At 43.0% G+C, this 25,327-nt stretch overlaps 2 protein-coding genes across 5 annotated transcripts in view; one reads left to right on the top strand and one right to left on the bottom strand.

Moving 5' to 3' along the window:
- The first annotated feature begins 1,598 nt into the window (after positions 1–1,598).
- On the top strand, positions 1,599–11,078 carry LOC311125681 (prenylated Rab acceptor protein 1-like). Of its 3 annotated transcripts, none has more exons than XM_084158430.1 (6): positions 1,599–1,677; positions 2,284–2,378; positions 3,059–3,271; positions 3,507–3,604; positions 7,398–7,499; positions 9,901–11,078. In XM_084158430.1, the coding sequence occupies exons 2-6, from the start codon at positions 2,305–2,307 to the stop codon at positions 9,990–9,992; spliced, it is 579 nt and encodes a 192-aa protein (XP_084014556.1). In that variant the 5' UTR covers positions 1,599–1,677; positions 2,284–2,304; the 3' UTR covers positions 9,993–11,078. The 3 variants fall into 3 exon arrangements, with proteins under 3 accessions (XP_084014556.1, XP_084014555.1, XP_084014554.1); XM_084158429.1 differs by having other exon boundaries at positions 3,026–3,271; XM_084158428.1 differs by having other exon boundaries at positions 1,614–1,677; positions 2,228–2,378.
- A 1,748-nt stretch (positions 11,079–12,826) lies between these two features.
- Positions 12,827–25,327, bottom strand: part of LOC311109771 (sodium/potassium-transporting ATPase subunit alpha-3) — a 30,668-nt gene continuing 18,167 nt past the window's right edge. The window contains exons 3-22 of one of the 2 annotated variants that reach the window (XM_084152754.1): positions 24,880–24,960; positions 24,292–24,351; positions 23,623–23,826; positions 21,532–21,645; positions 21,283–21,417; positions 21,048–21,165; positions 20,404–20,672; positions 19,555–19,753; positions 18,859–19,103; positions 18,512–18,704; positions 17,973–18,285; positions 17,638–17,788; positions 16,897–17,065; positions 16,366–16,520; positions 16,046–16,169; positions 15,549–15,694; positions 15,166–15,296; positions 14,845–14,946; positions 14,464–14,555; positions 12,827–14,302 (exon numbers count right to left, since the gene is read on the bottom strand). In XM_084152754.1, the coding sequence (XP_084008880.1) occupies positions 14,274–14,302; positions 14,464–14,555; positions 14,845–14,946; positions 15,166–15,296; positions 15,549–15,694; positions 16,046–16,169; positions 16,366–16,520; positions 16,897–17,065; positions 17,638–17,788; positions 17,973–18,285; positions 18,512–18,704; positions 18,859–19,103; positions 19,555–19,753; positions 20,404–20,672; positions 21,048–21,165; positions 21,283–21,417; positions 21,532–21,645; positions 23,623–23,826; positions 24,292–24,351; positions 24,880–24,960 (3,030 nt within the window). In that variant the 3' untranslated portion in view covers positions 12,827–14,273. Of the gene's footprint in view, positions 14,303–14,463; positions 14,556–14,844; positions 14,947–15,165; positions 15,297–15,548; positions 15,695–16,045; positions 16,170–16,365; positions 16,521–16,896; positions 17,066–17,637; positions 17,789–17,972; positions 18,286–18,511; positions 18,705–18,858; positions 19,104–19,554; positions 19,754–20,403; positions 20,673–21,047; positions 21,166–21,282; positions 21,418–21,531; positions 21,646–23,622; positions 23,827–24,291; positions 24,352–24,879; positions 25,000–25,327 lie in introns of both variants that reach the window. The other variant, XM_084152753.1, reaches the window with a different exon arrangement.

The raw sequence follows: 25,327 nt of genomic DNA, 5'->3' as shown, positions 1-25,327 counted from the left end.
TTCACAACAGGGAGATAACATGGCATGGCCTTCGGGGGGAAGGGCATCAGACAGGATTGAGAGGCATATTGTCACTTCCACCAGAAAGAGGAGATGGGATCTAGTACATACCCCCAAGAACCCAGCTCTTGGGTCAACAAGATATGACCGGACTAGCTTGAACTTACAGGACATTGTTAGAAGTCCACATGAACATACAGTTCATAAATACTTATTTTCCACCATAATTTGCAAATAAATTCATAAAAAATCCTACAATGTGATTTTCTGAATTTTTTTTCCTCATTTTGTCTGTCATAGTTGACGTGTACCTATGATGAAAATTACAGGCCTCTCTCATCTTCTTAAGTGGGAGAACTTGCACAATTGGTGGCTGACTAAATACTTTTTTCCCCCACTGTAGTACATCAGATTTCTGAGCAGCAGTAGTCCCTGCTCATTAGTATGACACAAGACACACATTTGAGCTGCTGACCTGTATCTTGAAAACAAAACTTTGCATTTTTTGTCTTGATAGTAAAATGCGTTCTCCAGTAATACATCATATCTGATTTGAACACTGTTGTGATGTTGTCCTACTTTTTAAAGTGTTTGTTACTTCATGCCTTTCATTCCAAAACTATTGTCATACCTCTGAGTTTGATGTCAATTTGCTCGCAAAGAAAATAAATACTTGTCTATTTCATTGTATATGTATTGACAGGTATAAATAATTAGTATGCTATGTTCCAGGTGAACTATTAAATGTGCATGGGCTACCATCTGAAATGTGTGCTTCTTATTTCAACCAGAAACTTAAATATCATATTTTTATATCATACATTTTTCAGACATCCAGAACGTGGCACAGAATAAATAGCAGATATGCTGTAATGGGAAATAATTTGGGTAATTCTTTCCCTGTATTTGATTTACTGTTGAAATGTTATAAACATGATTGTGTGGGGAGACACAGACAGATGCATTCCCTTTGGTAATGTATCTGTCTATATTTAATTAAGTCGTTTTGCGCCTGTTAGTATATAATTATCTATTGTAACTAACTACTGATGTTATTATTTTTTACATGTTTAACTGCCAGTATCAAATGTCTGCCAGTGTTGAATGTTATGGTTAAAGTTTGAAGCAAGACTGGATTTGAGGACACACTGATAATGTATCTGTGACACTGTGATTCTGTAGCAGCTGATTTGACTTCCTACAAGCCTCTGGCTGGTGTTTACAGAACATTCAGTGCTGTGTGATTAATATATAAGGACCTTTAGACATTTTCTATGCTTCTGTTCTGGAGGTGTTTCCCTGAATTGTATTAAACCGGATTGATTTTGATTTGACTTCATCAACGATTGCTCTCCTTTTTGTTCACCTGGACATTCCTGTTACATAATGTTAATTGATAACTCATAATTCATAAATAGCTATCAGGTATTTATCTCATTTTCTACTCCAGTTAAATGGCTATAATATTTTTCCAGTAATAAATTAATAAAAATACATGATCTTGATGAAGTTCACACTGAAAAGTATTCTATCCTATTTTGGACTTTTATTTAGAAATTCATGAAAAAATTATACTGGAAGTTAGACCCTGCGTTCAATTTTATTCCACATCACATCCGCTGAGCAACAGCACAGCGTTAGTAGTATTTCTGAGCACCGTAAACATTTTGAACTACTGTGAGTATGCCTTCAATTATATGATTTATGTAACTATTTTGTATGTAGCGAAAGCTATTCTTATTCATATACAATTCCATGGCAGTGAGCTGAGACAATGCGGGTTGCTAGAATAGTGACTAAGCTTAGCAATAATTGACATGAAGGAATGGTGATGTGGCTGTTAAAGCTTCTTCGACAGGAATCGTTATTTAGTGTAGAAAAGTTGTCTAAAACGGAGATATTCAAGGTTTCGAGTAATGACAGTGAACAACTTGTGCGTTAGTTTCTGTGATTCAGACATTTATATTCTATTTAACTATCTAGCTAAATGATGTGGCAATTGAACGGTCTGTGGGTAAGCCCATCCATGATGACAAACATTTTCCATTCCATAACCCAGACTCTCCCTACAGTCTGTAGCTTTGTCACTGTGCGTTATTAATTTGTTACAACAATCGAAAGCCTAGTTTTGCATTATGTGAGAGGATTTGTTGTCACTTGTGAAACAGTGCCATTAACCTTTTTATGTCTATTTTCTGTCACTGCTATGTCCCATGGTGTATTTTAGCCTACATCTTTCCTACCTCGGCGTCAGTTACTCTAATGAAATCTGGTGTCCCAAAGGGTGAGAACTGCCTTGTAGACATGGACTCCAAGGCAGGGGATCTCTTCAGCGCTGAGCCAGCTGATGCTGCTGGAGCCGGAGGTGTCATGGGAAAGTGTGTGCTGTTGTTTTTCTAGCTCTGTCTCTATCTGTTAGTTAATCTGTCTAGTGCAGCGCTCACCAATCCTGTTCCTGGAGAGCTACCCACAAGCAGGTTTTTGCTCCAACCCCAGTTGTAACCTCTCTGATTCAGCTTGTCAACCAGCTAAATATTAGAATCAGGTGAGCTGGATTAGGGTTGGAGTGAACCTACAGGACGGCTCTCCAGGAACAGGTTTGGAGAGCCCTGGTCTAGTGCCAACAGTCACTAAACCTGGTCCTGGAGAGCTACAGGGTGGGCAGGCTTTTGTTCCAGCCCAGCACTATCACGCCTGATTCAACTTGATGAGTTGTAGCACCATGTAGCTCTCTGGGACCATTGTTGGTGATGGGTTCTGGTCCAAATACATTTTATATACAGTCCTCATTTCATGTGTAGTCATTCTTCTGTGGCTATTATTGTGTCTGTAGGACAATGAATTGTGATCTGAATTTGTCTCATATTTTTCTTAATCTAGCCTACCACTAAAGGAGCTAGATGGGTCAGTTTGTCCTTTCCCTGTATTATGCCTGGCTATGATGTGTTGTTGTTCATTCTGTCCACCATCAGTCTCTTGGATTGATGCTATACATTTTTTCCATCTCCCCATACCTCTTGTTTAGTTTACCACCCTGGCTTTCTGCCTTGCCTCACAGGCTGTGGCTGCCCAAAGGCCTCTCGGCCGGTGTGGCCAAGGAGTGGTTTGATCGTCGCCGTGCGTCCATCCGTCCCTGGGCTGGCTTCGTGGATCACAGGAAGTTTACCAAGCCCCGCAACTTTGGCGAACTGTGCCAGAGGGTGGTGCGCAACCTGGACACCTACAACAGCAACTACACCTTTATCTTCCTTGGCCTCATCCTCTACTGCATGTAAGAGCTGCGGGACAGGAGTTTTTAAAGACACTGTGGTATTCGGTGAATATAAAAACACAGTAATTACATATTGTATCTAGACAGACTGCTGCCAGCAGCCTATTTTCTTTTCAAATTCAAAATCTCAGTGTTTCGAATAGGCCTAGATCTATGCTGGATTGAGGTGATTTAGAATCTGTGATTATCAAAGAATAACTCTTTCCCTCTTCCAATCTCCCCCTCTTTACCTCAGTATCAGCTCTCCCATGCTGCTGATTGCTTTGGCAGTGTTTTTTGGTGCCTTCTACATTATCCACCTCAAGTCCCAGGAGTCTAAATTGGTCGTCTTTGGTGAGTAAAGGAGTCAGGATCTGTAAGATGATTGATATGGAGCAATTTTCAGTAACAACATACATTTTATTTGAATTCCATAATTTTACATTTGTATTAGGATATTGAATTTGAATTTAATATTTGTAACAAATTTAATTATTTAATTATTGTATTTCATGATTTGATACTGACTTTAATGAATATTGCATTGTTTTAAATTTAATTGATTGTTCAAATTCAATATTTATATATTCAGTTTCAATATGGTAGATATTGCATTCATTTTCTGTGTACCAAGTTTACAAGCTATCATTTGAAGTTGATCAAAGTTTCATATATTCAACTTCTCAGATGCATTCAGATTCAGTTTTCAAATTCAGTTCTCTAAATTCAGATTCAAAACCAGAGACAACATCCTGGTACTTTGCCAGCCAGGAAAGGTAGAGGTTTGAATCAAACGCTCTCTATGGTAAACAGAAGCTTCTGGCAGTTTCTGAAGCCAATGTGGCATGTTTTAATGTATTGTCTTCCTATGAATTTGGCTCTAGTGTCTGAACCGTTTTAGCTATACGCTATTATGACCCCATTCCTGAAAGGTTAGACTCTCTGAAACATGTACATGCCTTCTCTTCCCCAATATGATGATCACAGGCCGCGCAGGAGACGTTAGAAGGGAGTGTCACAAAAATGTGGCCCCCATAAGAATATAGTTTAATAGCCCGGTCATAGACCCTTCTAAGGATAGCCTTTTCACTCCCTATTTAATCTTGCTCTTATGACTGACTGGGTTTCAACCAGGCCTCCTGCATGTCACAAGACTGTGTTAGCCCACTTACCTAAAGCCCATAGGGATGAGTTCAGGAAGCTAACATGTCTCCAGCAAGGTTACTCATCAAAAGAGCGTGGTTCATCGAACCACCTTGGTTACATTTAACCCCACTTTGACCTCATACTGAGAGATCACAGCACCAATATAATATGAATCCCGGTTTCAACTGTACCGGACAGATGGCAGACAGCGTATATGGTGTTGTGTGGGCGTGTGGTTTGCTGATCTCAATGTTGTGAACAGAGTACCCCATGGTGGCTGTGAGGTTATGGTATGGGCAGGCATAAGCTACTGACAACGAACAAAATTGCATTTTATCGATGGCAATTTGAATGCACAGAGATACTGTGACGAGATCCTGAGGCCCATTGTTGTGCAATTCATCTGCCGCAATCACCTCATGTTTCAGCAAGATAATGCACGGCCCCATGTCGTAAGGATCTGTACACAATTCCTGGAAGCTGAAAATGTCCCAGTTCTTCCATGGCCTGCATACTCACATGTCACCCATTTGAGCATGTTTGGGATGCTCTGGATCGACGTAAACGACAACGTGTTCCAGTTCCCGCCAATATCCAGCAACTTCGCATAGCCATTGAAGAGGAGTGGGAAAATATTCCACAGGCCACAATCAACAGCCTGATCAACTCTATGTGAAGGAGATGTGTCGTGCTGCATGAGGCAAGTTATGGTCACACCAGATACTGATTGATTTTCTGATCCACGCCCCTACCTTTTTAAAAAGATATCTGTGACCAACAGATGCATATCTGAATTCCCAATCATGTGAAATCCATAGATTAGGGCCTAATTTATTTATTAAAGTTGACTGAATTCCTTATATAAACTGTTGCTCAATAAAATCAAAAAGATTGTTGCATGTTGTTCAATATTTTTGTTCAGTGTATATATATATATATATAGTTTGTGCTTTTCTTTGCCTGCTGTTGCTCTGTAATAGTCACGTTGTTGTTCATCTGTATCAGAATCCCACAGTTCATACCTTTCTAACAGTACTAAGCATGTGTTTGTAGGACTTATAGTTTAGAAATCTAAATATATCTAATGAAGGTAGATTACCATTTCTGTCACAATTGAAGAAGCCCTTTTTCAGTAAATAACGCATTGGGTTGGAATGCTTCAGGAGGGCGGTCACATGTTTGCTAGGCAGTGGTCCTGAGTGAGTCTCGTTATGAGCTGAATCAGGGAAAGGTGGTACTCGTTAAGCAAGCGGTTGACATTAATTTCCTGAACTTATCCCTATAGGCTTAAGCGAAGTGGGCTTGCACAGTCTTGTGATGTGCAGGAGACCTGGTTCGAACCCAGTCAGTCTCAAGCGCAATATTAAATAGGGAGTGGAAAGGCTATTCCTATGGTGGCCAAATTGTGGTTTTTGTGGCTCTCCCTTCTAACATGTCTTGCGCGGCCTGTGATCATCATAGAGGGGACAGAAGGCACATTCATGTTCCTAAGATTTCAGGAATGGTCATAATAGCTTATAGCCAAAACGGTTCAAACGCTAGAGCCAAATTCATAGAAAGGAAATAAATGCAACATGCCTGTAGAATAGCGGACCCAGAGTATCCAAGGGAGGTGATAGGTGGGAATGAGGAGGACACATGATTGTACAAAAACAATACTTGAATTTATTACAGATGCAGGGTTTCAGGATACATGGCTTGTCTCAAACAGTTGTCCATATCTCCACCATTCAGGATACGAAAACTCACAAAAATGACAGAGGACAGCGAGTCTAAAGCTCAGCCCCTCAATAGGGTTCCTACTGCAGCGAAGACTAGGCCTAAATGCTAAACAGCATAACTAGGCATTAACCCTTTTCCAGATCTAAAGAGAGCCTAACTCGTGCCTTACTGGGACTAAAGAGAGTCTACCAGAACAGCCTAAATCAACTGCCTGTACACACAGGACTTAACAAACAAACTTCTGTGGAGCACATTGTAAAATGGTGTTCAATCCTGAGCTGAGAGAAAAGGACGGCACTTATCCCTTTGCGCCTCAACTCCGCCCACACTTATTAACCAATGAGAATGAGCATTTAATTAGAATAACTTTACTTTGTTAATTAGACCTGGTAACACTATGGAGCACATTATTTAAGTTAATTGCATTCATTAGTTTAAATTACCATATTTAGTCATGTACAAGACAGAGCTACATGAAATAGAACATGATTAGAACTACTACTCAGGGAGACTGAAAGCATGGGTGAACTACACGCTAATTATTTAACTCGCCACACCTACAGTAACTTAAACCTGAGCAACCAACTCTGTAGCAAACAATTAAGGTCAAGCACACCTAAACTGGTAGATAGCTATGCATGCTGATGGACTATTGTCCAAACCACACATGTATATAGTTAAGCATTTGAGATAATATTAACTTCATGAAATACATTTTAAGACCCTTTCAAATGGTGATGAGGCCAGTTTAAGGCTGCCTCATCACAATGCCACATTGGCTTCAGAAACCACCAGAAGCTTCTGTTTACCACAGAGAGCGTTTGATTCGATCTGTTCTCCTCTACCTTTCCTGCCTGGCAAAGTACCAGGATGTTGTCTCTGATTTTGAATCTGAATTTAGAGAACTTAATTTGAAAACTGAATCTGAATGCATCCTAGAAGTTGAATATATGAAACTGATCAACTTGAAATAATAGTTTGTAAACTTGATACACAGACAATGAATGCACTATCTACCATATTGAAATGGAAATGTAAATATTCAAATGTAATATTCAATTGAATTTGAATAGAATTTAAAAGCGAAATGCAATATTCAAATTATGAATTATATGATTCAATTTGTGCATTACAAATGGAAAAAGAGTCAATTCAAATTCAATATCCTAATACAAATTCAAAATTATGGAATTCAAATACAATTTCTGTTGGCACTGAAATTTCTCCATAAATTGGGTGAATAGTCCTTGAAATCTGAGTGATTTAAATTTTCCCACAGGAAAAGAGGTGACCGGACCTCACCAATTGGCTCTGGCGGGGGCGGTCTCTTTCCCTGTGTTTTGGTTGGCTGGTGCAGGAGCTGCAGTGTTTTGGATCCTGGGTAAGTTACAACCCCATCTCACTCTTTACTGTACACATCAGACCTGGGATAACTGTAGACTTAGGCCTAGAAATACTTTGTGGAATATATTTCACAAATTAATCTTTCTTTGAAGGAGACCAATTATTAGGGATGTAACGATTCACCGATATGCATCGGTCCCCGATTCAAATGTTTAAAATACCACTGCATCGGTCCGCGGACCCCAAATCGATCCAAATGTAGTTTGGATCAGTTAGAAAATCGATTCAAACGTTACGAATTGCAGATTCACTAACATATTTTGCACATATTACATTCTTTCTACCTTCCGAAAGTTCCTCGTATTTTGAGACAAATGATGCGTCCTCTCCTTCAGTGTCGAATTAATAAGCGTGTAACTGTGTTGATTGTCATTGATCTACAAGTAATTTTCCATGCCGAACAATCTCAGGGAATATCAGTAGCCTAGTCAAACTGCGCACTGTGCCCAGCTTCGCGCGCTGACCAACGCGAGGTACGCCGCCTGTTCCTGATCTTGCACATCTACGGGCTCCTTCTGTATTCAAACGCTAAAATGGCTCGCGCGATATTAGGCTTTATTCGTTGAGTGACAACCTATGTAATTTGCTAGATTGTTATCTATGCGCTGTTGAAAATGGTGTTTTACCAGAATAAAAGTAAACTACCGGAGACACAACTCATCTGGCTATACCTGCTGAACGGGGTTACAATATATTTTATTTAGATTGTTCAAGTTCACCATCAGCAATAGTTTTAGTTAGTTTTGCTTTAAACAATCAGTGTATATGGTCATTTTTACATATATATATATATATATATATGTATATGTTAAAGTTGATAGTTTTATAGCAAGGAATCACTTTTGTGAGGCGCACTGCATGGCCAAAGAGGGAGGAGAAAAGAAACTTGCTTAATAACTTCCAAATGGTCAAAACCATTCGACTTTGAGATGGGGACAATTGAGACAGTTTGTGTATGTGTGCCATTCAGAGGGTGAATGGACAAGACAAAAAAATGAAGAGCCTTTGAACGGGGTATGGTATATAACAGGGTGCCAGGCACACAGAGTTGTGTCAAGAACTGCAACGCTGCTGGGTTTATGACGCTCAACAGTTTCCCATGTGTATCAAGAATGGTCCACCACCCAAAGGACATCCAGCCAACCTAACACAACTGTGGGAAGCATTGGAGTCAACATGCGCCAGCATCCCTGTGGAACGCTTTTGACACCTTGTAGAGGCCATGCCCTGACGAATTGAGGCTGTTCTGAGGTGCAACTCAATATTAGGATGATGTTCCTAATGTTTGGTATACTTAGTGTATATTCATTGGCTATGTCATGGCTAAATTGTAAACAATACATATTGATACATTACTAGCTCAAACACTTAATCTGCAAAAATTACAAGTGAGTTAGTGGGTGATGGTGAGGGTACAGAAAACATGGGTTACTAATCTGATAGTGGGGTGGTAGATGCCTAGTCTCCCTTATGGCTCAGATCAGGTGCCTACATAGTATACACCAGGGCTGCCCAACCCTCTTCCTGGAGATATACCGTCCTGTGGGTTTTCAGTCCAACCCTAATTTAACACACCTGATTCTAGTTATTAGTTGCTCAACAAGACTTTAACTAGCTGAATCAGATATGCTAAATTAGGGTTGGACTGAAAACCTACAGGACAGTAGATCTCCAGGAAGAGGGTTGGGCAGCCCTGGTCTACACCATAGACATACATCATTCACACATACCACCCCACCCACCCACCCCCCTCATGGGCTCCATCAGCAGCCGGTTTTAATTTAGAATGGAAAATGAATGTGTTTATGCAACAAATGTTAATGTATCGCATCAATTCATTCTCTAATCAAACCAAATTGTTTCAAACTAAAACGTACTGTTCCTGTATCGTATCGGAGCCCATGTATCTAGATACGTATCGACTTGAAAGGGAAAGATGCACGTTCCTACCAATTATGATAGTGAATAACGTTAATATGCTAAAAACAAACTATGAAAGTGGATACGTCACAAAACGTAAACATAACTGGGGCCACCTCATAATCTTTGGTGGCAGGAAGCACTGTCGTAGGAGCAGTAGCTTGCTAACTGTTGGGGCAAAACAATTTACTTGTACAGATAGTTCTCTACGGCACCTTCTTTCTTCAACATCCACGCTGCCTCATGCTTCCTATACTAGCAATGTGTACATTTTGATCAGATAAACCTTATTCAGAAACACGTCTGTTTAGAACTAGTTTTTCGTATCATTTGCTAAGTTTAACCATTGTGTTTGGCTTCTCAAGATGGAGCCCTAACTGTAACCTAGGCTTCCACTCTCCTTTTCCCCAGCCTCTCCTATCTCTTCCATTTGATTGACTGTCTCTCTTGTCACTCAGGGGCGACAATGTTTGTGATTGGCTCTCACGCTGCCTTCCGAGAGCTGGAGGGAGGATCGGAAATGGAGGAGCTCTTCATGGAGCCTGTGTGAAGGGTTAGAGGACTCATCTTTATATCTGTGCCATTATAGCATCTGTGACAGCATGGGCAGCACCATTGAGGCTACAACCCACAGGAATCCCCACCCAGTTGACCACTTTGACTACTTTAAAATGGCAGAAGCATGGTGGAAGCCCTCAATGGTGCTGCCCATGCTAAAACAGCCCTTTGGCCACTAGAGGCCTCTATCATTCTCTATGTGTGAACCCTCAACACTCACCTTTGACCTTTAATAATATAACACAGAATGCACCTTGTCTTGCATCTGAAGTAATTTGCTGTTTATGACCCTCTAAAACTCTTTAAGACCATAATAATACTCAATTTAGAAGAATATATGGATTGACTGTCATACGCACAAAGAGTGACTGAGCCGTTCATATACCTCAGCACATACTTCATCGGTATGCCTGCTTCATACTGTAGGCCTTTTCCAAATGTTATAGATACCTCTCATTTGTGTTTAATACAAATTTCGTCCTGTGAAAAATCAGTGTCAGCCTTTTGTTTAATGCCTGTTCCTTCTGTTTAATGTTACCTCGTGGATATCTAATAATACAAAATGTAACTCGGTCAACTCAAGACCTGACATGTTACAAAGAGCTTTAACATCACCACAGTAATAAGACAGATTGGTTTTTATCCTATATAGCTGACGTTGAATAGTCCTCATTGTGGACTATTAAACTGCATGAGGGAAATAGCACAAAATCGCCAACACCTCTCTGACTGGGGAAGAAGTGCCATTTGCAGCTTTACAATGTATTTACCCAAACTAAAGTAATGGTTCTTTTAGACAAATTGCATTTACTTTAAAGCAATGCTTATTGGATATTCCAGATACCTAATGGTGATCAAGCATTATGTTTAAATCATACTCTGTATTGTACATACTCTATCTACTTTTAGTCATATGCAGGCATGTGGTGCAGTGTTGATTGTTAACTTTTCATAATTGATTAGCTCTGCATTACAGTTTTGACATTTTAAAGGTCAATATATTATTTTTAAAGGTCATGTTATCTTTTTGGTATTTTTAATGACAATTGGGAAGTGCAATAAACTCTCCTACCTGTAAGATATTGTGTTGCGTCCGATTTTGTGTGTGTGTGAGGACTCAAGTCCAAGCATGACCTCTGAAATATTTGGGTCCCTTTTGCGCATAATATTTATTTGTGGGGATTTAAAACATTACATTAAAGGGTATTAAAGGTTGTGTGTATATTCTGTATGTACAGTATATGTGCCAAAATTGCAATACTTTGTAGGCCCTTTTGTGTCCCGGATGTACCGCCCCCCAAGAGGATGTAGTTTCCCTACTTTTCTCTTTCTCTCTGTGTCCTCCTCCCTGTCCTTCCCACCCTCTGTCTGACTCTTCAGATACCGCAGTGCTCACCGCCCCCCCCCTCTTTTCCCCCTTTGTACATGACCCCTGTACACTGCTCACCAAGACAACCCCATGCACAGGTTGCCATGGAGATGACTTTGGAGGTTCTCCCATCCTCACACACACACTTCACTCACTGGCATACTGCACACTGCGGCAAAGCCGGGCAATCGATATTCTATTATGCGGAGGGGGAGAGAGGAGTCACACTGCAGTGAGCTCACTGCATGGACGTGGGAATTTAGGGGGAGGGGTGTGTGTGAGAGAGAGAGAGCGAGTGTCGGTGATGTAGAGTGTCAACGCAGTTTATACACCTTTTGTGAATAGCATTTACCCCACCCTCTTTACGCCTACCTCGTCAACTCGATCAATGCTAAGCGTTTTCTCCCCCCCTACAATCCCTGTTGTGGAAAGCTGCATCAGAAATGGCAACTGCTGTATTCCCTGTAGTGCACTATATAGACAATAAGGTGCTATTACGGACTAACCCTAAATGTGTGAGGAACAGAGGGAGGAGGGAGTGTATTTAAAACGGTAGGTGTCGGTACAGGCACAGGCTCTGTCATACCCCCATGACAGGTTTTTTTTACCTACAGTAATATCTAGAGCAGATTTGAGCCACTGAACACAGCAATTTAGCCCAGATTAATCCTACTCCAGGATTAAAAACTATGTTTTGGGGAGAACTAAAGTGCTTTTTTTAGTCTAGGATTAGGCTTAATCTCAGTCTGGGAAACTGGCCCATACTGTATCTGTACTCTTGTTATCAGTAGGTACAGAACACAAAGCAAGACTAACAAAGCTTCAGAAATGTAAAATGCTGACGACATGATGATATTCTTTACTCCCAGAAAATTGTATTCACCTGTTTCACTAATGCTGTGTGATTTTTCCCGTGAAGCATTAGACCAGGGAGCTTTGTAGAATTATTGTGTTGTGTTTTTATGCTTCACACGTGGTCATATATCCTGCCTTTCTTCTGTTTGCAACTGTTTGTAGGTTTCAACATCAAAGCCGAAACATTTACTTGATTTGGTCGTTTGTTGCATTACCCTGGGCTTTTGCCAACTCAAAGTCTTCTATCAGTTATCCATTTTGCAGGGTAACCTGATGTGATTCTCATCACTAGATGGCATCCTAGCACTCTGCCAATTTGTACCTCAACACTATAGTTACAATACTGGAACACAGTAAAACACTAGATACAGTAGATCTCGACGGTCTAAAGAATCACTTGGAAATCCCTTATACTCTTACAGATATACAATGCCAAATGTTGTCCAGGTGAAGACAAAAATAGAAATTACTGGTCAGTTTTATCCTACAAGATTTCATAAATTCAGGCCATATAGTATCAAACTGACATAAGAGAAGAGGGAGGCTGAAAGTCAGTGCAGCGAGTCAAAGGCAGGGAGAGATAAAGACACACAGACAGTGCTAAGTTGTATTAAATGTTCTAGATGTTTTATTGGTGTTGGTTTCATTTTCTTTCACACACATGTTCTACTACTGTTTTTATTTTATTTTCTGTAGTCTCAACCCCCCACAGCCCTCTGAGTAAGACCCAACCTGAAATGGCTGTTCCTCTGCTGGTCTCCAAAACAGACATTCACACAGAACTCAATACCTGGACTGGGTCACCTAGACTGGACCGGACTCCAGGAACATGGACACATCATCTCACACCAAATCATCACACCACATTTCACCGGCACAATGAAGTGGTAGTAGGAATATGGACGCCATAGATTCTGTCTCACATGTTTTAATAATAAAACACAACCGAAAACCTTGTCGCTTTTAAATTTTTGCATCAGCTTTCTGAAAACCTGGCAAAAAAGAGATTGGAAACCATACAAAAAAAGGAAACAGGGTGATCTTTCCTCTTTTTCCATAACGGGTTCAACAATGCCGCCAATGTTCTTTTTCATTGAATGTATATCTTGAGATGTTTTATTTTCAACATATCATTTTTATTTCTTTAAATCGGTATAGAATTATATAGTTTTCCTAGAACACACAGAAAGATTGAGTTGTATTTTCCAACTGGGGGTGTACTGTAGTATTTAACAAGGACAATGGTTCACACAGTGCACACAAACATAGACAAACAGGGAGTAGCGGGGAGAGGAGGGTGTGAGAGACAGGAAGGGAAGGGGGACTGGTGACGCCATGGCAGGGTGTGTTTTGTTATGCCTAAATGAGGGAAAGCAGCTCTCACATACCCCACTCCCTTTATATAAATAAAAAAACAAGTAAAACCATTGAACCCCCACCCCATATTATCAAAAAACAACAACACTGTTGAAGAAAAAGGAAATGGTCGGAGTGAGAAAGACATCCGCTCTTCCTCCTGGAGACAGGAGAGGGCGAGAGGGGATGGCTCGATTGGTGTCAGCTGTGGGATCTCGCTTGTGATCTGTATATCTGTGTGTGATCGGAGGACAAGCAAAGGGTTGCAGGAGGAGGAAGAGAGGGAAGAACAGAGGTATAGAGATAGAGGGGGGAAAGAAAGGGAAGGGAGGAAGGAGCGGTATGGCCCTTTTTTGCTGAGCGTAGACACTCCCTTTAGATCATAGCTCATTCAAATCTACATACACAATATGCAGCTGCCGTTTGGTAGATATATTGGTTTATGTACACAGCAGTGAGAGAACACATGCAAAGAGTATCATAGGAGATGGAGAGGAGGGAGGTTGATGTAGAAAGTCGTAAAGGTGCTTTGCTGTTTTTAATCTTTGGGGCTGTTGTGATGAAAATTGCTTTGAAGCGGTTGTTGTCTTTTACGGGGTGGGGCATCTGAAGACGTGTCTTGCCAGGGATGGAATGAAGAGGGGAGAAACAAATGGAAGATGTAGGGGTGTGAGTAAAGACGGTTTCCATCGCTCAATAGTATGTCTCCCTTTCCACCCAACCTGTAGGAGGAGAGGGGAGGGGAAGAGAAAGAGAGGCGTTACGAGAGTTTTCTTGTTTCTGTGTCAATTAAAGATTTGCGTGAAGTTACAAATGCAAATCTCATGTTAGGATTCGGGCCTAAATGTTATACATAGAGAAAGAGAGAGAGACAGCCATTTACCTCCTGGGTTCCTACGGATGAGCAGTTTTCGGATCTCATCATACACAAAGATGAGAACACTGTAGGGGACCGCACAGAACCACCAGCTGGGTCTGGAGGAGAGAGAGAGAGAGAGAGAGAGAGAGAGAGAGAGAGAGGAGGGGGGCAGAGGTTAATAAACACAACCTCACAACATGGCAGATAGAAGGTCAATAAGAGGACCCCACAAGCTGTCAGTGTAGGTGTATGTACAGTATGTATGTGTGTATGTAGCTGTATTATATGTAGGTGTATGTGTATGCTAATGTGTAGGTGTATGTCTATGTCTATCTGTTTGTGTAGGTGTATGTCCACAGTATGTGTAGATGTATTTCTGTATATTTCTGGGTTTACTCCACTCACTTTAGGGGGAACATCCTGAGTGCCACATCCATGCCTGGGGTGTAGGACAGGAAGGCAGCCAGAGCTGTCTCCTCAAACAGGCCAAATATCAGGATCTTGTTCCTAAGAGGAGAGTAGTGCAGAGGAGATAGAGGGTGAGAGAGAGTCATATACATAGAGACCAAGCATACTGTATATTAACAAATGTACAGACAGACAGACAGACAGACAGACAGACAGACAGACAGACAGACAGACAGACAGAAACAGACAGACAGGCAGACAGACTGACAGACAGGAAAAGAGAGACAGAAACAGACAGACAGACAGACAGACACTCACTTCATGCCCTGCTGGAAGACTGAGTTACGCCTGGTCTTGCAGACAATGACATCAGCCCACTGTACCACCACGATACTGACGAAGAAGGCTGTGTGACAGGTGAACTCCACGATCTTCCTCTGTTCATATGTCTACACACAGAGGAGAAAGGGAGTGAGACACAGTATTTTAATCATAGAATGAAATAGAACCATAGAATGGACATTGGCATCCCGGCAATGTGACTAAAAGGACGGCCATCTTGGTCAGGGAATATTTATTTATAGAAACTGATAAAATATGGTGAAATAGTGTAAACAATGAATTTGCAGATATACTTGTAATATACTGTATCGCTATGATTTGAATACTTATTTTGGCTCGGAATTGTAGCGTGTACCTACCCATTGCTGGCCATAGCTGTCTTCCAGGTCGTTGCAAGCGCGGTCGTCCCAGTTGAGCCTGATGCCCACAAGAATTGAGGGTAGGAAGCCATTCTCAGCCAAGATCACAAAGTAGGAGAAGAAGCCTCCCAGAGCCTGGATCATACCTTCACACACAGACATAGACACAAAGCGTTAACACATGTTCACTCTGGAAATGATGTAACCGGATCCCACAAGGAAAAACCATTGACCATAGATTTGTGATCTATTAGCATCAATGCACTCATCAGTCTGTCCGATTCTACCACAGGGTGGTAAAATACTAATCAACCATACTGTCCATAGAGTAGGCCCCAACTACTGCCTGACCAGATTTGTCACAATGTCCTCACAACTAGTGCTCAAGGACTTCAAGTAATGATCATTGATCTGGCTGTGGGCTATGATAACATGTCCAGCTACATATGTACTGTCTTTATCCCCCCAACCAGGTGGGGGAGCTAATGGGAACCCACCGATTTGTCCGTAGGCGATGCTGATGAGCCTCTCGTTCACGAGCTTGTCCCTGGTGGGGTTCCTGGGCTGACGCTTCATGATGTCACTCTCGGCTGCCTCATAGGCCAGGGAGATGGCGGGCACCTGGGGTGTGAGTTTGTATGAGAAACAAATATTTCACATTGATGTATATTTGATTGATTGCTCCTTTGTGAGATAGGGCATATCAAGTTTCCGTGTGAATTTTTTTTCAACGATGCACAATTTCGTATTTCTTTAGCTGTCTGCCGTGTGTCTGTGTTTCGTGTGTGTGTGTTTTGTATGTGTGTGTGTGCCTTACCATGTCAGTTCCCAGGTCAATACAGAGGATGGTGATGGTTCCCAGGGGTAGGGGGATGTTGACAATGATGAAGAGGAGGAAGGGTGTGATCTCAGGGATGTTACTGGTCAGGGTGTAGGCAATGGACTTCTTCAGGTTATCAAAGATCAGACGACCTGCAGGGAGACAGGAGGACACACACAGAGTTCACACACTGAACCCTGACCTCTAACCTCTGTAGAATTGAGCAAAGGTCACTCAAGGTTGGATCAGGGCCCGCCCTTATTCATAAAGTGTCTCAGAGTAGGCGGGCTGATCTAGGATCAGGTCTCCCTTGTCCATGTGATCTTATTCACTCTGATCAAAAAAGTCAAAACTGATTCGAGATCAGCACCTACTCTGAGATGCTTTAAGAATACAGGCTCATATTACCTGTTCCTCCCCTCTTCTCCTTTTCTGCCCTCCTTTACCTTCCTTCCACTTCTCCCTCTCACCCTCTCACACCCCCTTCTACTCATTCCATCTATTCTCCTCTCTCTCCCTATTTCTCACCCTCTTCCACTCCGGTGACGATGGAGGCAAAGTTGTCGTCCAGCAGGATCATGTCAGCGGCCTGTTTGGATACGTCAGAGCCGGAGATTCCCATGGCAACGCCGATGTCAGCCTTCTTCAGGGCAGGAGAGTCATTCACACCGTCACCTGTCACAGCCACGATGGCACCCTGGGAGGGACAAAAGAGTTAGGTTGTGTCCCAAATGGCACCCGATTCCCTTTATATGATTATAGATACTTTATAGTGCACTTTAGTAGTACTTTTGACCATGGCTCATAGTAATAATAATATGACATTTAGCAGACGCTTTTATCCAAAGCGACTTACAGTCATGCGTGCATACATTTTTGTGTATGGGTGGTCCCGGGGATCGAACCCACTACCTTGGCGTTACAAGCGCCGTGCTCTACCAGTTGAGCTACAGAGTCACTATTGCACCAAAACTAGGGGGAAGTGATGTGGGGTCAATTCCCTGTTCAATTCAATCAATTCATTTCCAATTGCCCATTATTTTCAATGAGTATATTTAAATGTATGAATAAAATGTCAACAATCTCCCCGAACTGAAAATGGAATGAACCCCAACCCTGTTTCCAGACTTATATTAGTGTAGTTGTGGAAAGCAAGTTCACTTTTGTTGATTGGGTGATGGATTCAGGTGGTGTGTGTGTGTCTTTCTGTTTGTACGTGGGTGTGTCTTTCTGTTTCTGTCTGTGTGTGTGTGTGTGTGTGTGTCTCACCAATCGCTGGCAGCCCTCTACGATGATGAGTTTCTGCTGGGGGGAGGTCCTGGCAAACACGATCTCAGTGTGGTTTCTGAGGATGTCATCCATCTGGTCCTGAGACAATTCCTTCAGATCTGTACCATGGATCACACAAGCCTTGGCATCCCTGAGACACACACATATTCAAATAGTTAGCTTGGATCCACAGAGACAGGGCGAAAGTGACATGAGAGTGAAAATGTATAAGAACAATGAAGGAGCAGAACAAGATCCCATGTGGTCTCGCCTTCATTGTAAAATGATGTACTGTGCTTGTGTGTGTGTGTGTGTATGTGTCTCATGTTTCTCACCTTGGGTTGACCTGGCTGACAGGGATATTGAGGCGAGAGGCGATGTCCTCCACTGTCTCGTTGCCCTCGGAGATGATGCCCACGCCCTTAGCGATGGCCTTAGCAGTGATTGGATGATCACCGGTCACCATGATGACTTTGATGCCAGCCGAACGGCATTTACCCACAGCGTCGGGCACAGCGGCACGGGGTGGGTCAATCATGGACATGAGGCCCACGAAGCACAGCCCCTCTGTGGTGAAGTTGACGTCGTCACAGTCAAAGGCAAAGCCCTTGGGGTACTGGTCCTCTGGCATTAGCAGGTGGCAGAAACCTGGGGAGTGACAGGAGCTGTTAGCTTGATTGACCTGTTCCACTCATTCTCTACTAAATCAGTCAATCCACTTCTTATTTCTATTCATCATTGGATACAGTGCATTTGACCCATTCTCCAAGAACCAACATCCTGACCTTCCCTCCTCATCCTGCCTCTTTCTCTCTCTCCCCCCCCCCCCCCCCTCCCCCCCCTCTCTCTCCCTCTTTCATTCTCCCTGTCTCACCGAGTACTCTCTCTCCCAGTCCTCCAAGCTCCATGTAGGCGTTCTGGAAGGATTCCTTCATCTCCTCGTCCATGGGCTGCTCTTTGCCCTGGATGATGATGGTAGTGCAGCGGTCCAGGATCCTCTCTGGGGCTCCCTTCATCACCAGCAGGTAGCGGTTGTCATTGGGATCCTCTGTCTCGTGAACTGAGAGCTATGGGGGTGGTTGAGGATGGAAGGGAGAGAGAGAGAAATAGGGGGGGGAAGAAGGGGGAGAGGGAGATCAGACATGGTCAGGGTGTTATAAACCAATCCATTTGAGTGTTGTGTTGTGTGTGTGTGTATATGTACACATGTGTGTTACGTACCTGGTACTTGTTGGTGGAGTTGAATGGGATCTCGGCCACCTTCTTGTTCTTCTCCCTTATTTGTTTGACAGAGCCACAGGACAGCTCGATACACTTGAGCAGGGCAGACTCGGAGGCATCACCAGCGGTGTCCCTCTTCAGGATGGGCAGTTGGTCCTGGCCAGCTTTGAACACTGCACGGTTGCAGAGAGCTGCGACGCGAGCCAGGGCAGCCCATGAGGCTGAGGTCTTGTCAAAGGAGGCACCTGGAGAGAGAGGTGGCCGATAAGAGATGATAAAACAATATCAATCACTAACCTGTAATTAAACTGTACTTGTCTGTGTAACTACCATGTGAATACATAGGTTATAGAACTACTTAAAATCAAGAGGGATTCCTAAACTTAAACATGTCTCTAAACCTGACTGTAACCCAAACTCTAACCCTAACGCAAACATCCAACCAAAACGCAAACTCTAACATCAACATTCAGCTCACATCACACTGAATGTGGATCTAGCATTCGCCAGCCAATCTTTCAGCACGCCAACATCTTTCACGCGGTTCTACATGTAAAATCGGTGTGCACTTGGTTCGCAAATTACGTTCAGAGGTGCTAAGTACTCTCGGCCAGAAAATGCTATTGGTGTGTCTGAGCCCTAACTCTAACATTATATCTAACACTAACAACCCTAACCCTCCTGATCTCCTCTTACCAGACTGGTCCTCTGTGGTGTCAGCCTCGTGGATCTGGTTGTCGAACCACATGTGGGCCACGGTCATCCTGTTCTGGGTCAGGGTGCCAGTCTTGTCGGAGCAGATGGTGGAGGTGGAGCCTAGGGTCTCCACAGCTTCCAGATTCTTGACCAGGCAGTTCTTCTTGGCCATACGCTTGGCAGTCAGAGTCAGACATACCTACAGCACAGTGACAGGAGAAAGACGGCGGTTATCCAGGAACCACAATGAAGGAGGGTACTGGTACGAACAAACTAGAAAGGGTACATATTCTGGAGAAAATGTGTGTGCTTGCTTCAGCTGTCTAGTTGGTCTAGAGATCTATAATGTATTTCTGGATCTAGTCTCATTCGATGTCTAGTAGGTCTATATTAATTGTGTAGTTAGCTGTCTAGTTGGTCTAATTGGTCTAGATCTACAGTCTAGTTGATCTAGAATGAATCTCATTTATATAATATATGATATTTAGCAGACACTTTTATCCAAAGCGACTTACAGCCATGAGTGGATAGATTCTACGTACGAGTGTTTCTACACCTGCATTACTAGCTGTTTGGGGTTTTAGGCTGGGTTTCTGTACAGCACTTCGAGATATTAGCTGATGTAAGAAGGGCTATATAAAATAAAATTGATTGATTGAAATTGAGTGTTCCCAGGAATCGAACCCAGTGTCCTTGCGTTACAAACGCCATGCTCTACCAACTAAACTGAGGAAGACCATTAGAATCTACAGTCTAGAGGTCAGGTATGAGGTTCAATAGAGATGGGATTCAGAGACAAACAGCAATAGAGAGGAAGGGTCAGACGGAGAGGGGGCCAGGGCCACTCACAGTGACAGTAGCCAGCAGGCCCTCGGGGACATTGGCCACAATGATGCCAATGAGGAAGATGACAGCCTCCAGCCAGCTGTATCCCAGGCAGACGGCCAGGATGAAGAAGGTGATGCCCAGGAACACGGCCACGCCTGTGATCAGGTGGATGAAGTGCTCAATTTCTTTGGCGATGGGGGTCTTGCCCGACTCCAGACCGGAGGTGAGAGTGGCGATACGGCCCATGACGGTACGGTCGCCGGTACACACCACGATGCCACGCGCCGTACCTGAGAGAGAGAGAGAGGGAGAGAGAGAGGGGGGAAATAGAGGGCATATATTAATTCAGTAAAAGAGAGGTTGAAATGAGAGAAGAGAAGTAAAGTGGGAACTCTTTTATGCTAGTATGTGGGGAACTTCTGTCAACAACAGCTCTGTGGTATAATATTACGTTTGAATCAGCTTAGTTGAACCAGTCAAAAGCCTAGCAAGCCTTAGTGCTGCTGGGGTGCAGCATCCAATACTGCAGTAGGACCCTGTTGACTGAATTTGGTAGGTCGAGTCTGACACGCAGGAATAGAGAGAAGAGGATAGGAGAATTGTCAGGGACAGAACAGGTGATGTGTCTGTCTGTCTGTTTGTGAGTTAGCAGTTTCTATGGTTACCTTCAACGCAGTTGGTAGAGAAGAAAGCGACGTTGCGGGTCTCCAGGGGGTTGTCATGGGTACAGTCAGGTGACCTGCTCTGGGGTTCTGATTCGCCAGTCAGGGAGGAGTTATCCACCTATAAGAGAAGGACAAAACCCAGCGAACTTGTTGAACATTTGATATATAAAATGTGTAGCTGTGTGAGTGTGTGTTATATGAACTATGTGTGAGTGTGATTGTGTGTGTATGGTACCTTGCAGCCGTGAGCAGAGACGACTCTGAGGTCGGCGGGGATCCTGTCTCCTCCCTTCACCTCCACCAGGTCTCCAGCCACCACCTCCTCAGCGTTGATTGTCATCTTCTCGCCCTCACGGATCACCAGCGCTTGCTACAGGGAGAACACAGAGGGTTAGATAGTCCACACCACATTCATATATATATACCACACACACACACACACACACACACACACACACACACACACACACACACACATGTTTACCTGGGGCACCATGTTCTTGAAGGACTCCATGATTTTGGAGCTCTTGGCCTCCTGGAAGTAGGAGAAACAGCCGGTGACCACGACGACAACAGAGAGCACGATACCCAGGTACAACTGAGGAGAGAGAGAGAGAGAAAGGAAAGCCCATTGTTATACTGTGTACATTGCAGGTCAATGCATATTAGGAGTATTTAGCTTCAAACTGAACACAGACCACCGTGGTAGTACTCACTAGGCTAGATGATCATGCAAAAATGACCAAGTACATTAGCCATTTGGGTGTATGTTAGAATTAAGGTTAGGGACTGGCACTGCTGGCAGTGTGTGTGAGGTTTGATAAATGTAGGTACAGTTGAAGTCGGAAGTTTACATACACTTAGGTTGGAGTCATTAAAACTCGTTTTTCAACCACTCCACAAATGTCTTGTTAACAAACTATAGTTTTGGCAAGTCAGTTAGGACATCTACTTTGTGCATGACACAAGTAATTTTTCCAACAATTGTTTACAGATAGATTATTTCACTTATAATTCACTGTATCACAATTCCAGTGGGACAGAGGTTTACATACACTAAGTTGACTGTGACTTTAATCAGCTTGGAAAATTCCAGAAAATGATGTCATGGCTTTAGAAGCTTCTGATAGGCTAATTGACATCATTTGAGTCAATTGGAGGTGTACCTGTGGATGTATTTCAAGGCCTACCTTCAAACTCAGTGACTCTTTTCTTGACATCATGGGAAAATCAAAAGAAATCAGCCAAGACCTCAGAAAGAAATGGTAGACCTCCACAAGTCTGGTTCATCCTTGGGAGCAATTTCCAAACGCCTGAAGGTACCACATTCATCTGTACAAACAATAGTATGCACGTATAAACACCATGGGACCACGCAGCTGTCATACCGCTCAGGAAGGAGACGTGTTCTGTCTCCTAGAGATGAACGTACTTTGGTGTGAAAAGTGCAAATCAATCCCAGAACAACAGCAAAGGACCTTGTGAAGATGCTGGAGGAAACAGGTACAAAAGTATCTATATCCACAGTAAAACAAGTCCTATATCGACATAACCTGAAAGGCCGCTCAGCAAGGAAGAAGCCACTGCTCCAAAACCGCCATAAAAAAGCCAGACTACGGTTTGCAACTGCACATGGGGACAAAGATCGTACTTTTTGGAGAAATATCCTCTGGTCTGATGATACAAAAATAGAACTGTTTGGCCATAATGACCATCGTTATGTTTGGAGGAAAAAGGTGGTGCTTGCAAGCCGGAGAACACCATCCCAACCGTGAAGCACGGGGGTGGCAGCATCATGCTGTGGGGGTGCTTTGCTGCAGGAGGGACTGGTGTACTTCACAAATAGATGGCATCATGAGGAAGGAAAATGATGTGGATATATTGAAGCAACATCTCAAGACATCAGTCAGGAAGTTAAAGCTTGGTCGCAAATGGGTCTTCCAAATGGACAATGACCCCAAGCATCCTTCCAAAGTTGTGGCAAAATGGCTTAAGGACAACAAAGTCAAGGTATTGGAGTGGCCATCACAAAGCCTTGACCTCAATCCTATAGAAAATGTGTGGGCAGAACTGAAAAAGCGTGTGCGAGCAAGGAGGCCTACAAACCTGACTCAGGTACACCAGGTCTGTCAGGAGGAATGGGCCAAAATTCCCCCAACTTATTGTGGGAAGCTTGTGGAAGGCTACCCGAAACGTTTGACCCAAGTTAAACAATTTAAAGGCAACGCTACCAAATACTAATTGAGCGTATGTAAACTTCTGACCCACTGGGAATGTGATGAAAGAACTAAAAGCTTAAATAAATCATTCTCTCTACTATTATTCTGATATTTCACATTCTTAAAATAAAGTGGTGATCCTAACTGACCTAAGACAGGGATTTTTTACTAGGATTAAATGTCAGGAATTGTGAAAAACTAAGTTTAAATGTATTTGGCTAAGGTGTATGTAAACTTCCGACTTCAACAGTATGTGGGATTCAGCTGTGTGTGGCTCTAACTGTCCTTTATTCTGTGGCTGTGTTTACGTTTCGTGTTTGGGTGCATGTATGTGGGTGTGCTTGTGTGTGACTCACATTGTCTCCTGCCGGCTCGTCCTCAGTGGCGGCCTGGATAGCGTAGGCCAGGAAACAAAGGATGGCGCCGGTCCACAGCAGGATGGAGAAGCCACCGAATAGCTGGCGGCAGAACTTGATCCACTCGGGGGTGGTCGGGGGAGGGGTGAGGCAATTGGGACCGTCCCTGATCAGAAACTCAGCCGCCTTGGCGTTGGTCAGACCCTGGGTGGGGAGAGAGTGGGGTGGGTTAAACCTAGAACTGAGTGTGTTGAAATTAGGGGTAACACCACAAAAATCCTATTAAATCTAATATGTAATTATATGGGTAAAACTTTAAGCCTGCAGGTATAATGCTTTATGACTACTTATAAGCATGTATGAGTCTTTAAAATATTATAATGAGGCTTAAAATGTGTTATGTCTTTACGTAGAACAAAAAAGGCTGTAACTTAGTAAGGATCATTATAAGATGATAATTAAGACTTTATAAGGGGCTTGAGAAGTATTAGAATGCATTAAAATGTTGCTCAAACTGACCCACTCAAAAACACCAACCGTGTGGCATGAGTGAATGTAAAATAGTAAAATACCACCATCTAGTGGCCTAGTAGCAGCTCTGCTAGTGATACAGCAGGAATCGGCGACGACTCAAGTATCTCTATGGTACAGTACAGTAGGAGGACTCACCTGGACAATGTCGGTGTTGAACTTCCTGCAACATTCCTCTATGGACATCTTGTGTTCCGTCTGAAAGGTAGAGAGGGAGGGAGAGAGAGAGAGAGAGAGAGAGAGAGAGAGAGAGAGAGAGAGAGAGAGAGAGAGAGAGAGAGAGAGAGAGAGAGAGAGAGAGAGAGAGAGAGAGAGAGAGAGAGAGAGAGAGAGAGAGAGAGAGAGAGAGAGAGAGAGAGAGAGAGAGAGAGAGAGAGAGAGAGAGAGAGAGAGAGAGAGAGAGAGAGAGAGAGAGAGAGAGAGAGAGAGATAGAGTGTATGTATGTGTATTTGTGTGGGAGAGAGAAACAGAGAAAAATTGAGAATATGCCATAAATATCATAACAATTAATTTAAAACAAACTAGGATAATTATTATCATTCACTTTAAGGTCTTTCTCCAAACTATTTAGAGAGTGTATGTTCCAGTTACACATTATTAGATCAATATTCATACTCTAACACTTATGGAGAGGCATATGTTAGTATTTCAATAATAGTTATGGGGGTGCCCAGCGCACCCCTTGAGCAGGGCAGTGTGTGTGCCACTGTGTGCCAGTCACTTACAATCGGTACTTCTTTCTTGAGTTCATCCATGTCCTTCCCCTTCTTGTTCTTCTTGCTGGGAGAAGATTTGCCATCTTTATCCTGTGTGGTAGCAACGCGGTAACTGTCCGACCGCCCATACTGGGCGGGGGGGGGACAGTCAGAGAGGGGGGAAGGGATTAGGGGGGGATACTTTCATTATTATTTCAATAGAAACATGGTTAAAGCACCAGACACAACAGACGGGGAGAGGGACTTCATTATTTTCTCTGATACCCATTTGAACTTCACAGAGATCACAGACAGAAGGATCAAACGACCGTCTGGCTTTACTGCAGTGTTTGTCTCATCTCGGAACCCGCTATCACAGTTTGTATCCACTGGCCACCTGCTCCATTTGTCATTTGTGTTAACTGTCTGTCACCAGAGACTACTGTATGTTCTCCACACACACACACACACACACACA

This window comes from Coregonus lavaretus (assembly GCF_964263955.1).
Source record: "Coregonus lavaretus genome assembly, chromosome: 3".
Classification (NCBI taxonomy): domain Eukaryota; kingdom Metazoa; phylum Chordata; class Actinopteri; order Salmoniformes; family Salmonidae; genus Coregonus; species Coregonus lavaretus.
The sequence above is the reverse complement of the archived record's forward strand: the minus strand, read 5'-3'. Positions and strand labels throughout refer to the sequence as shown.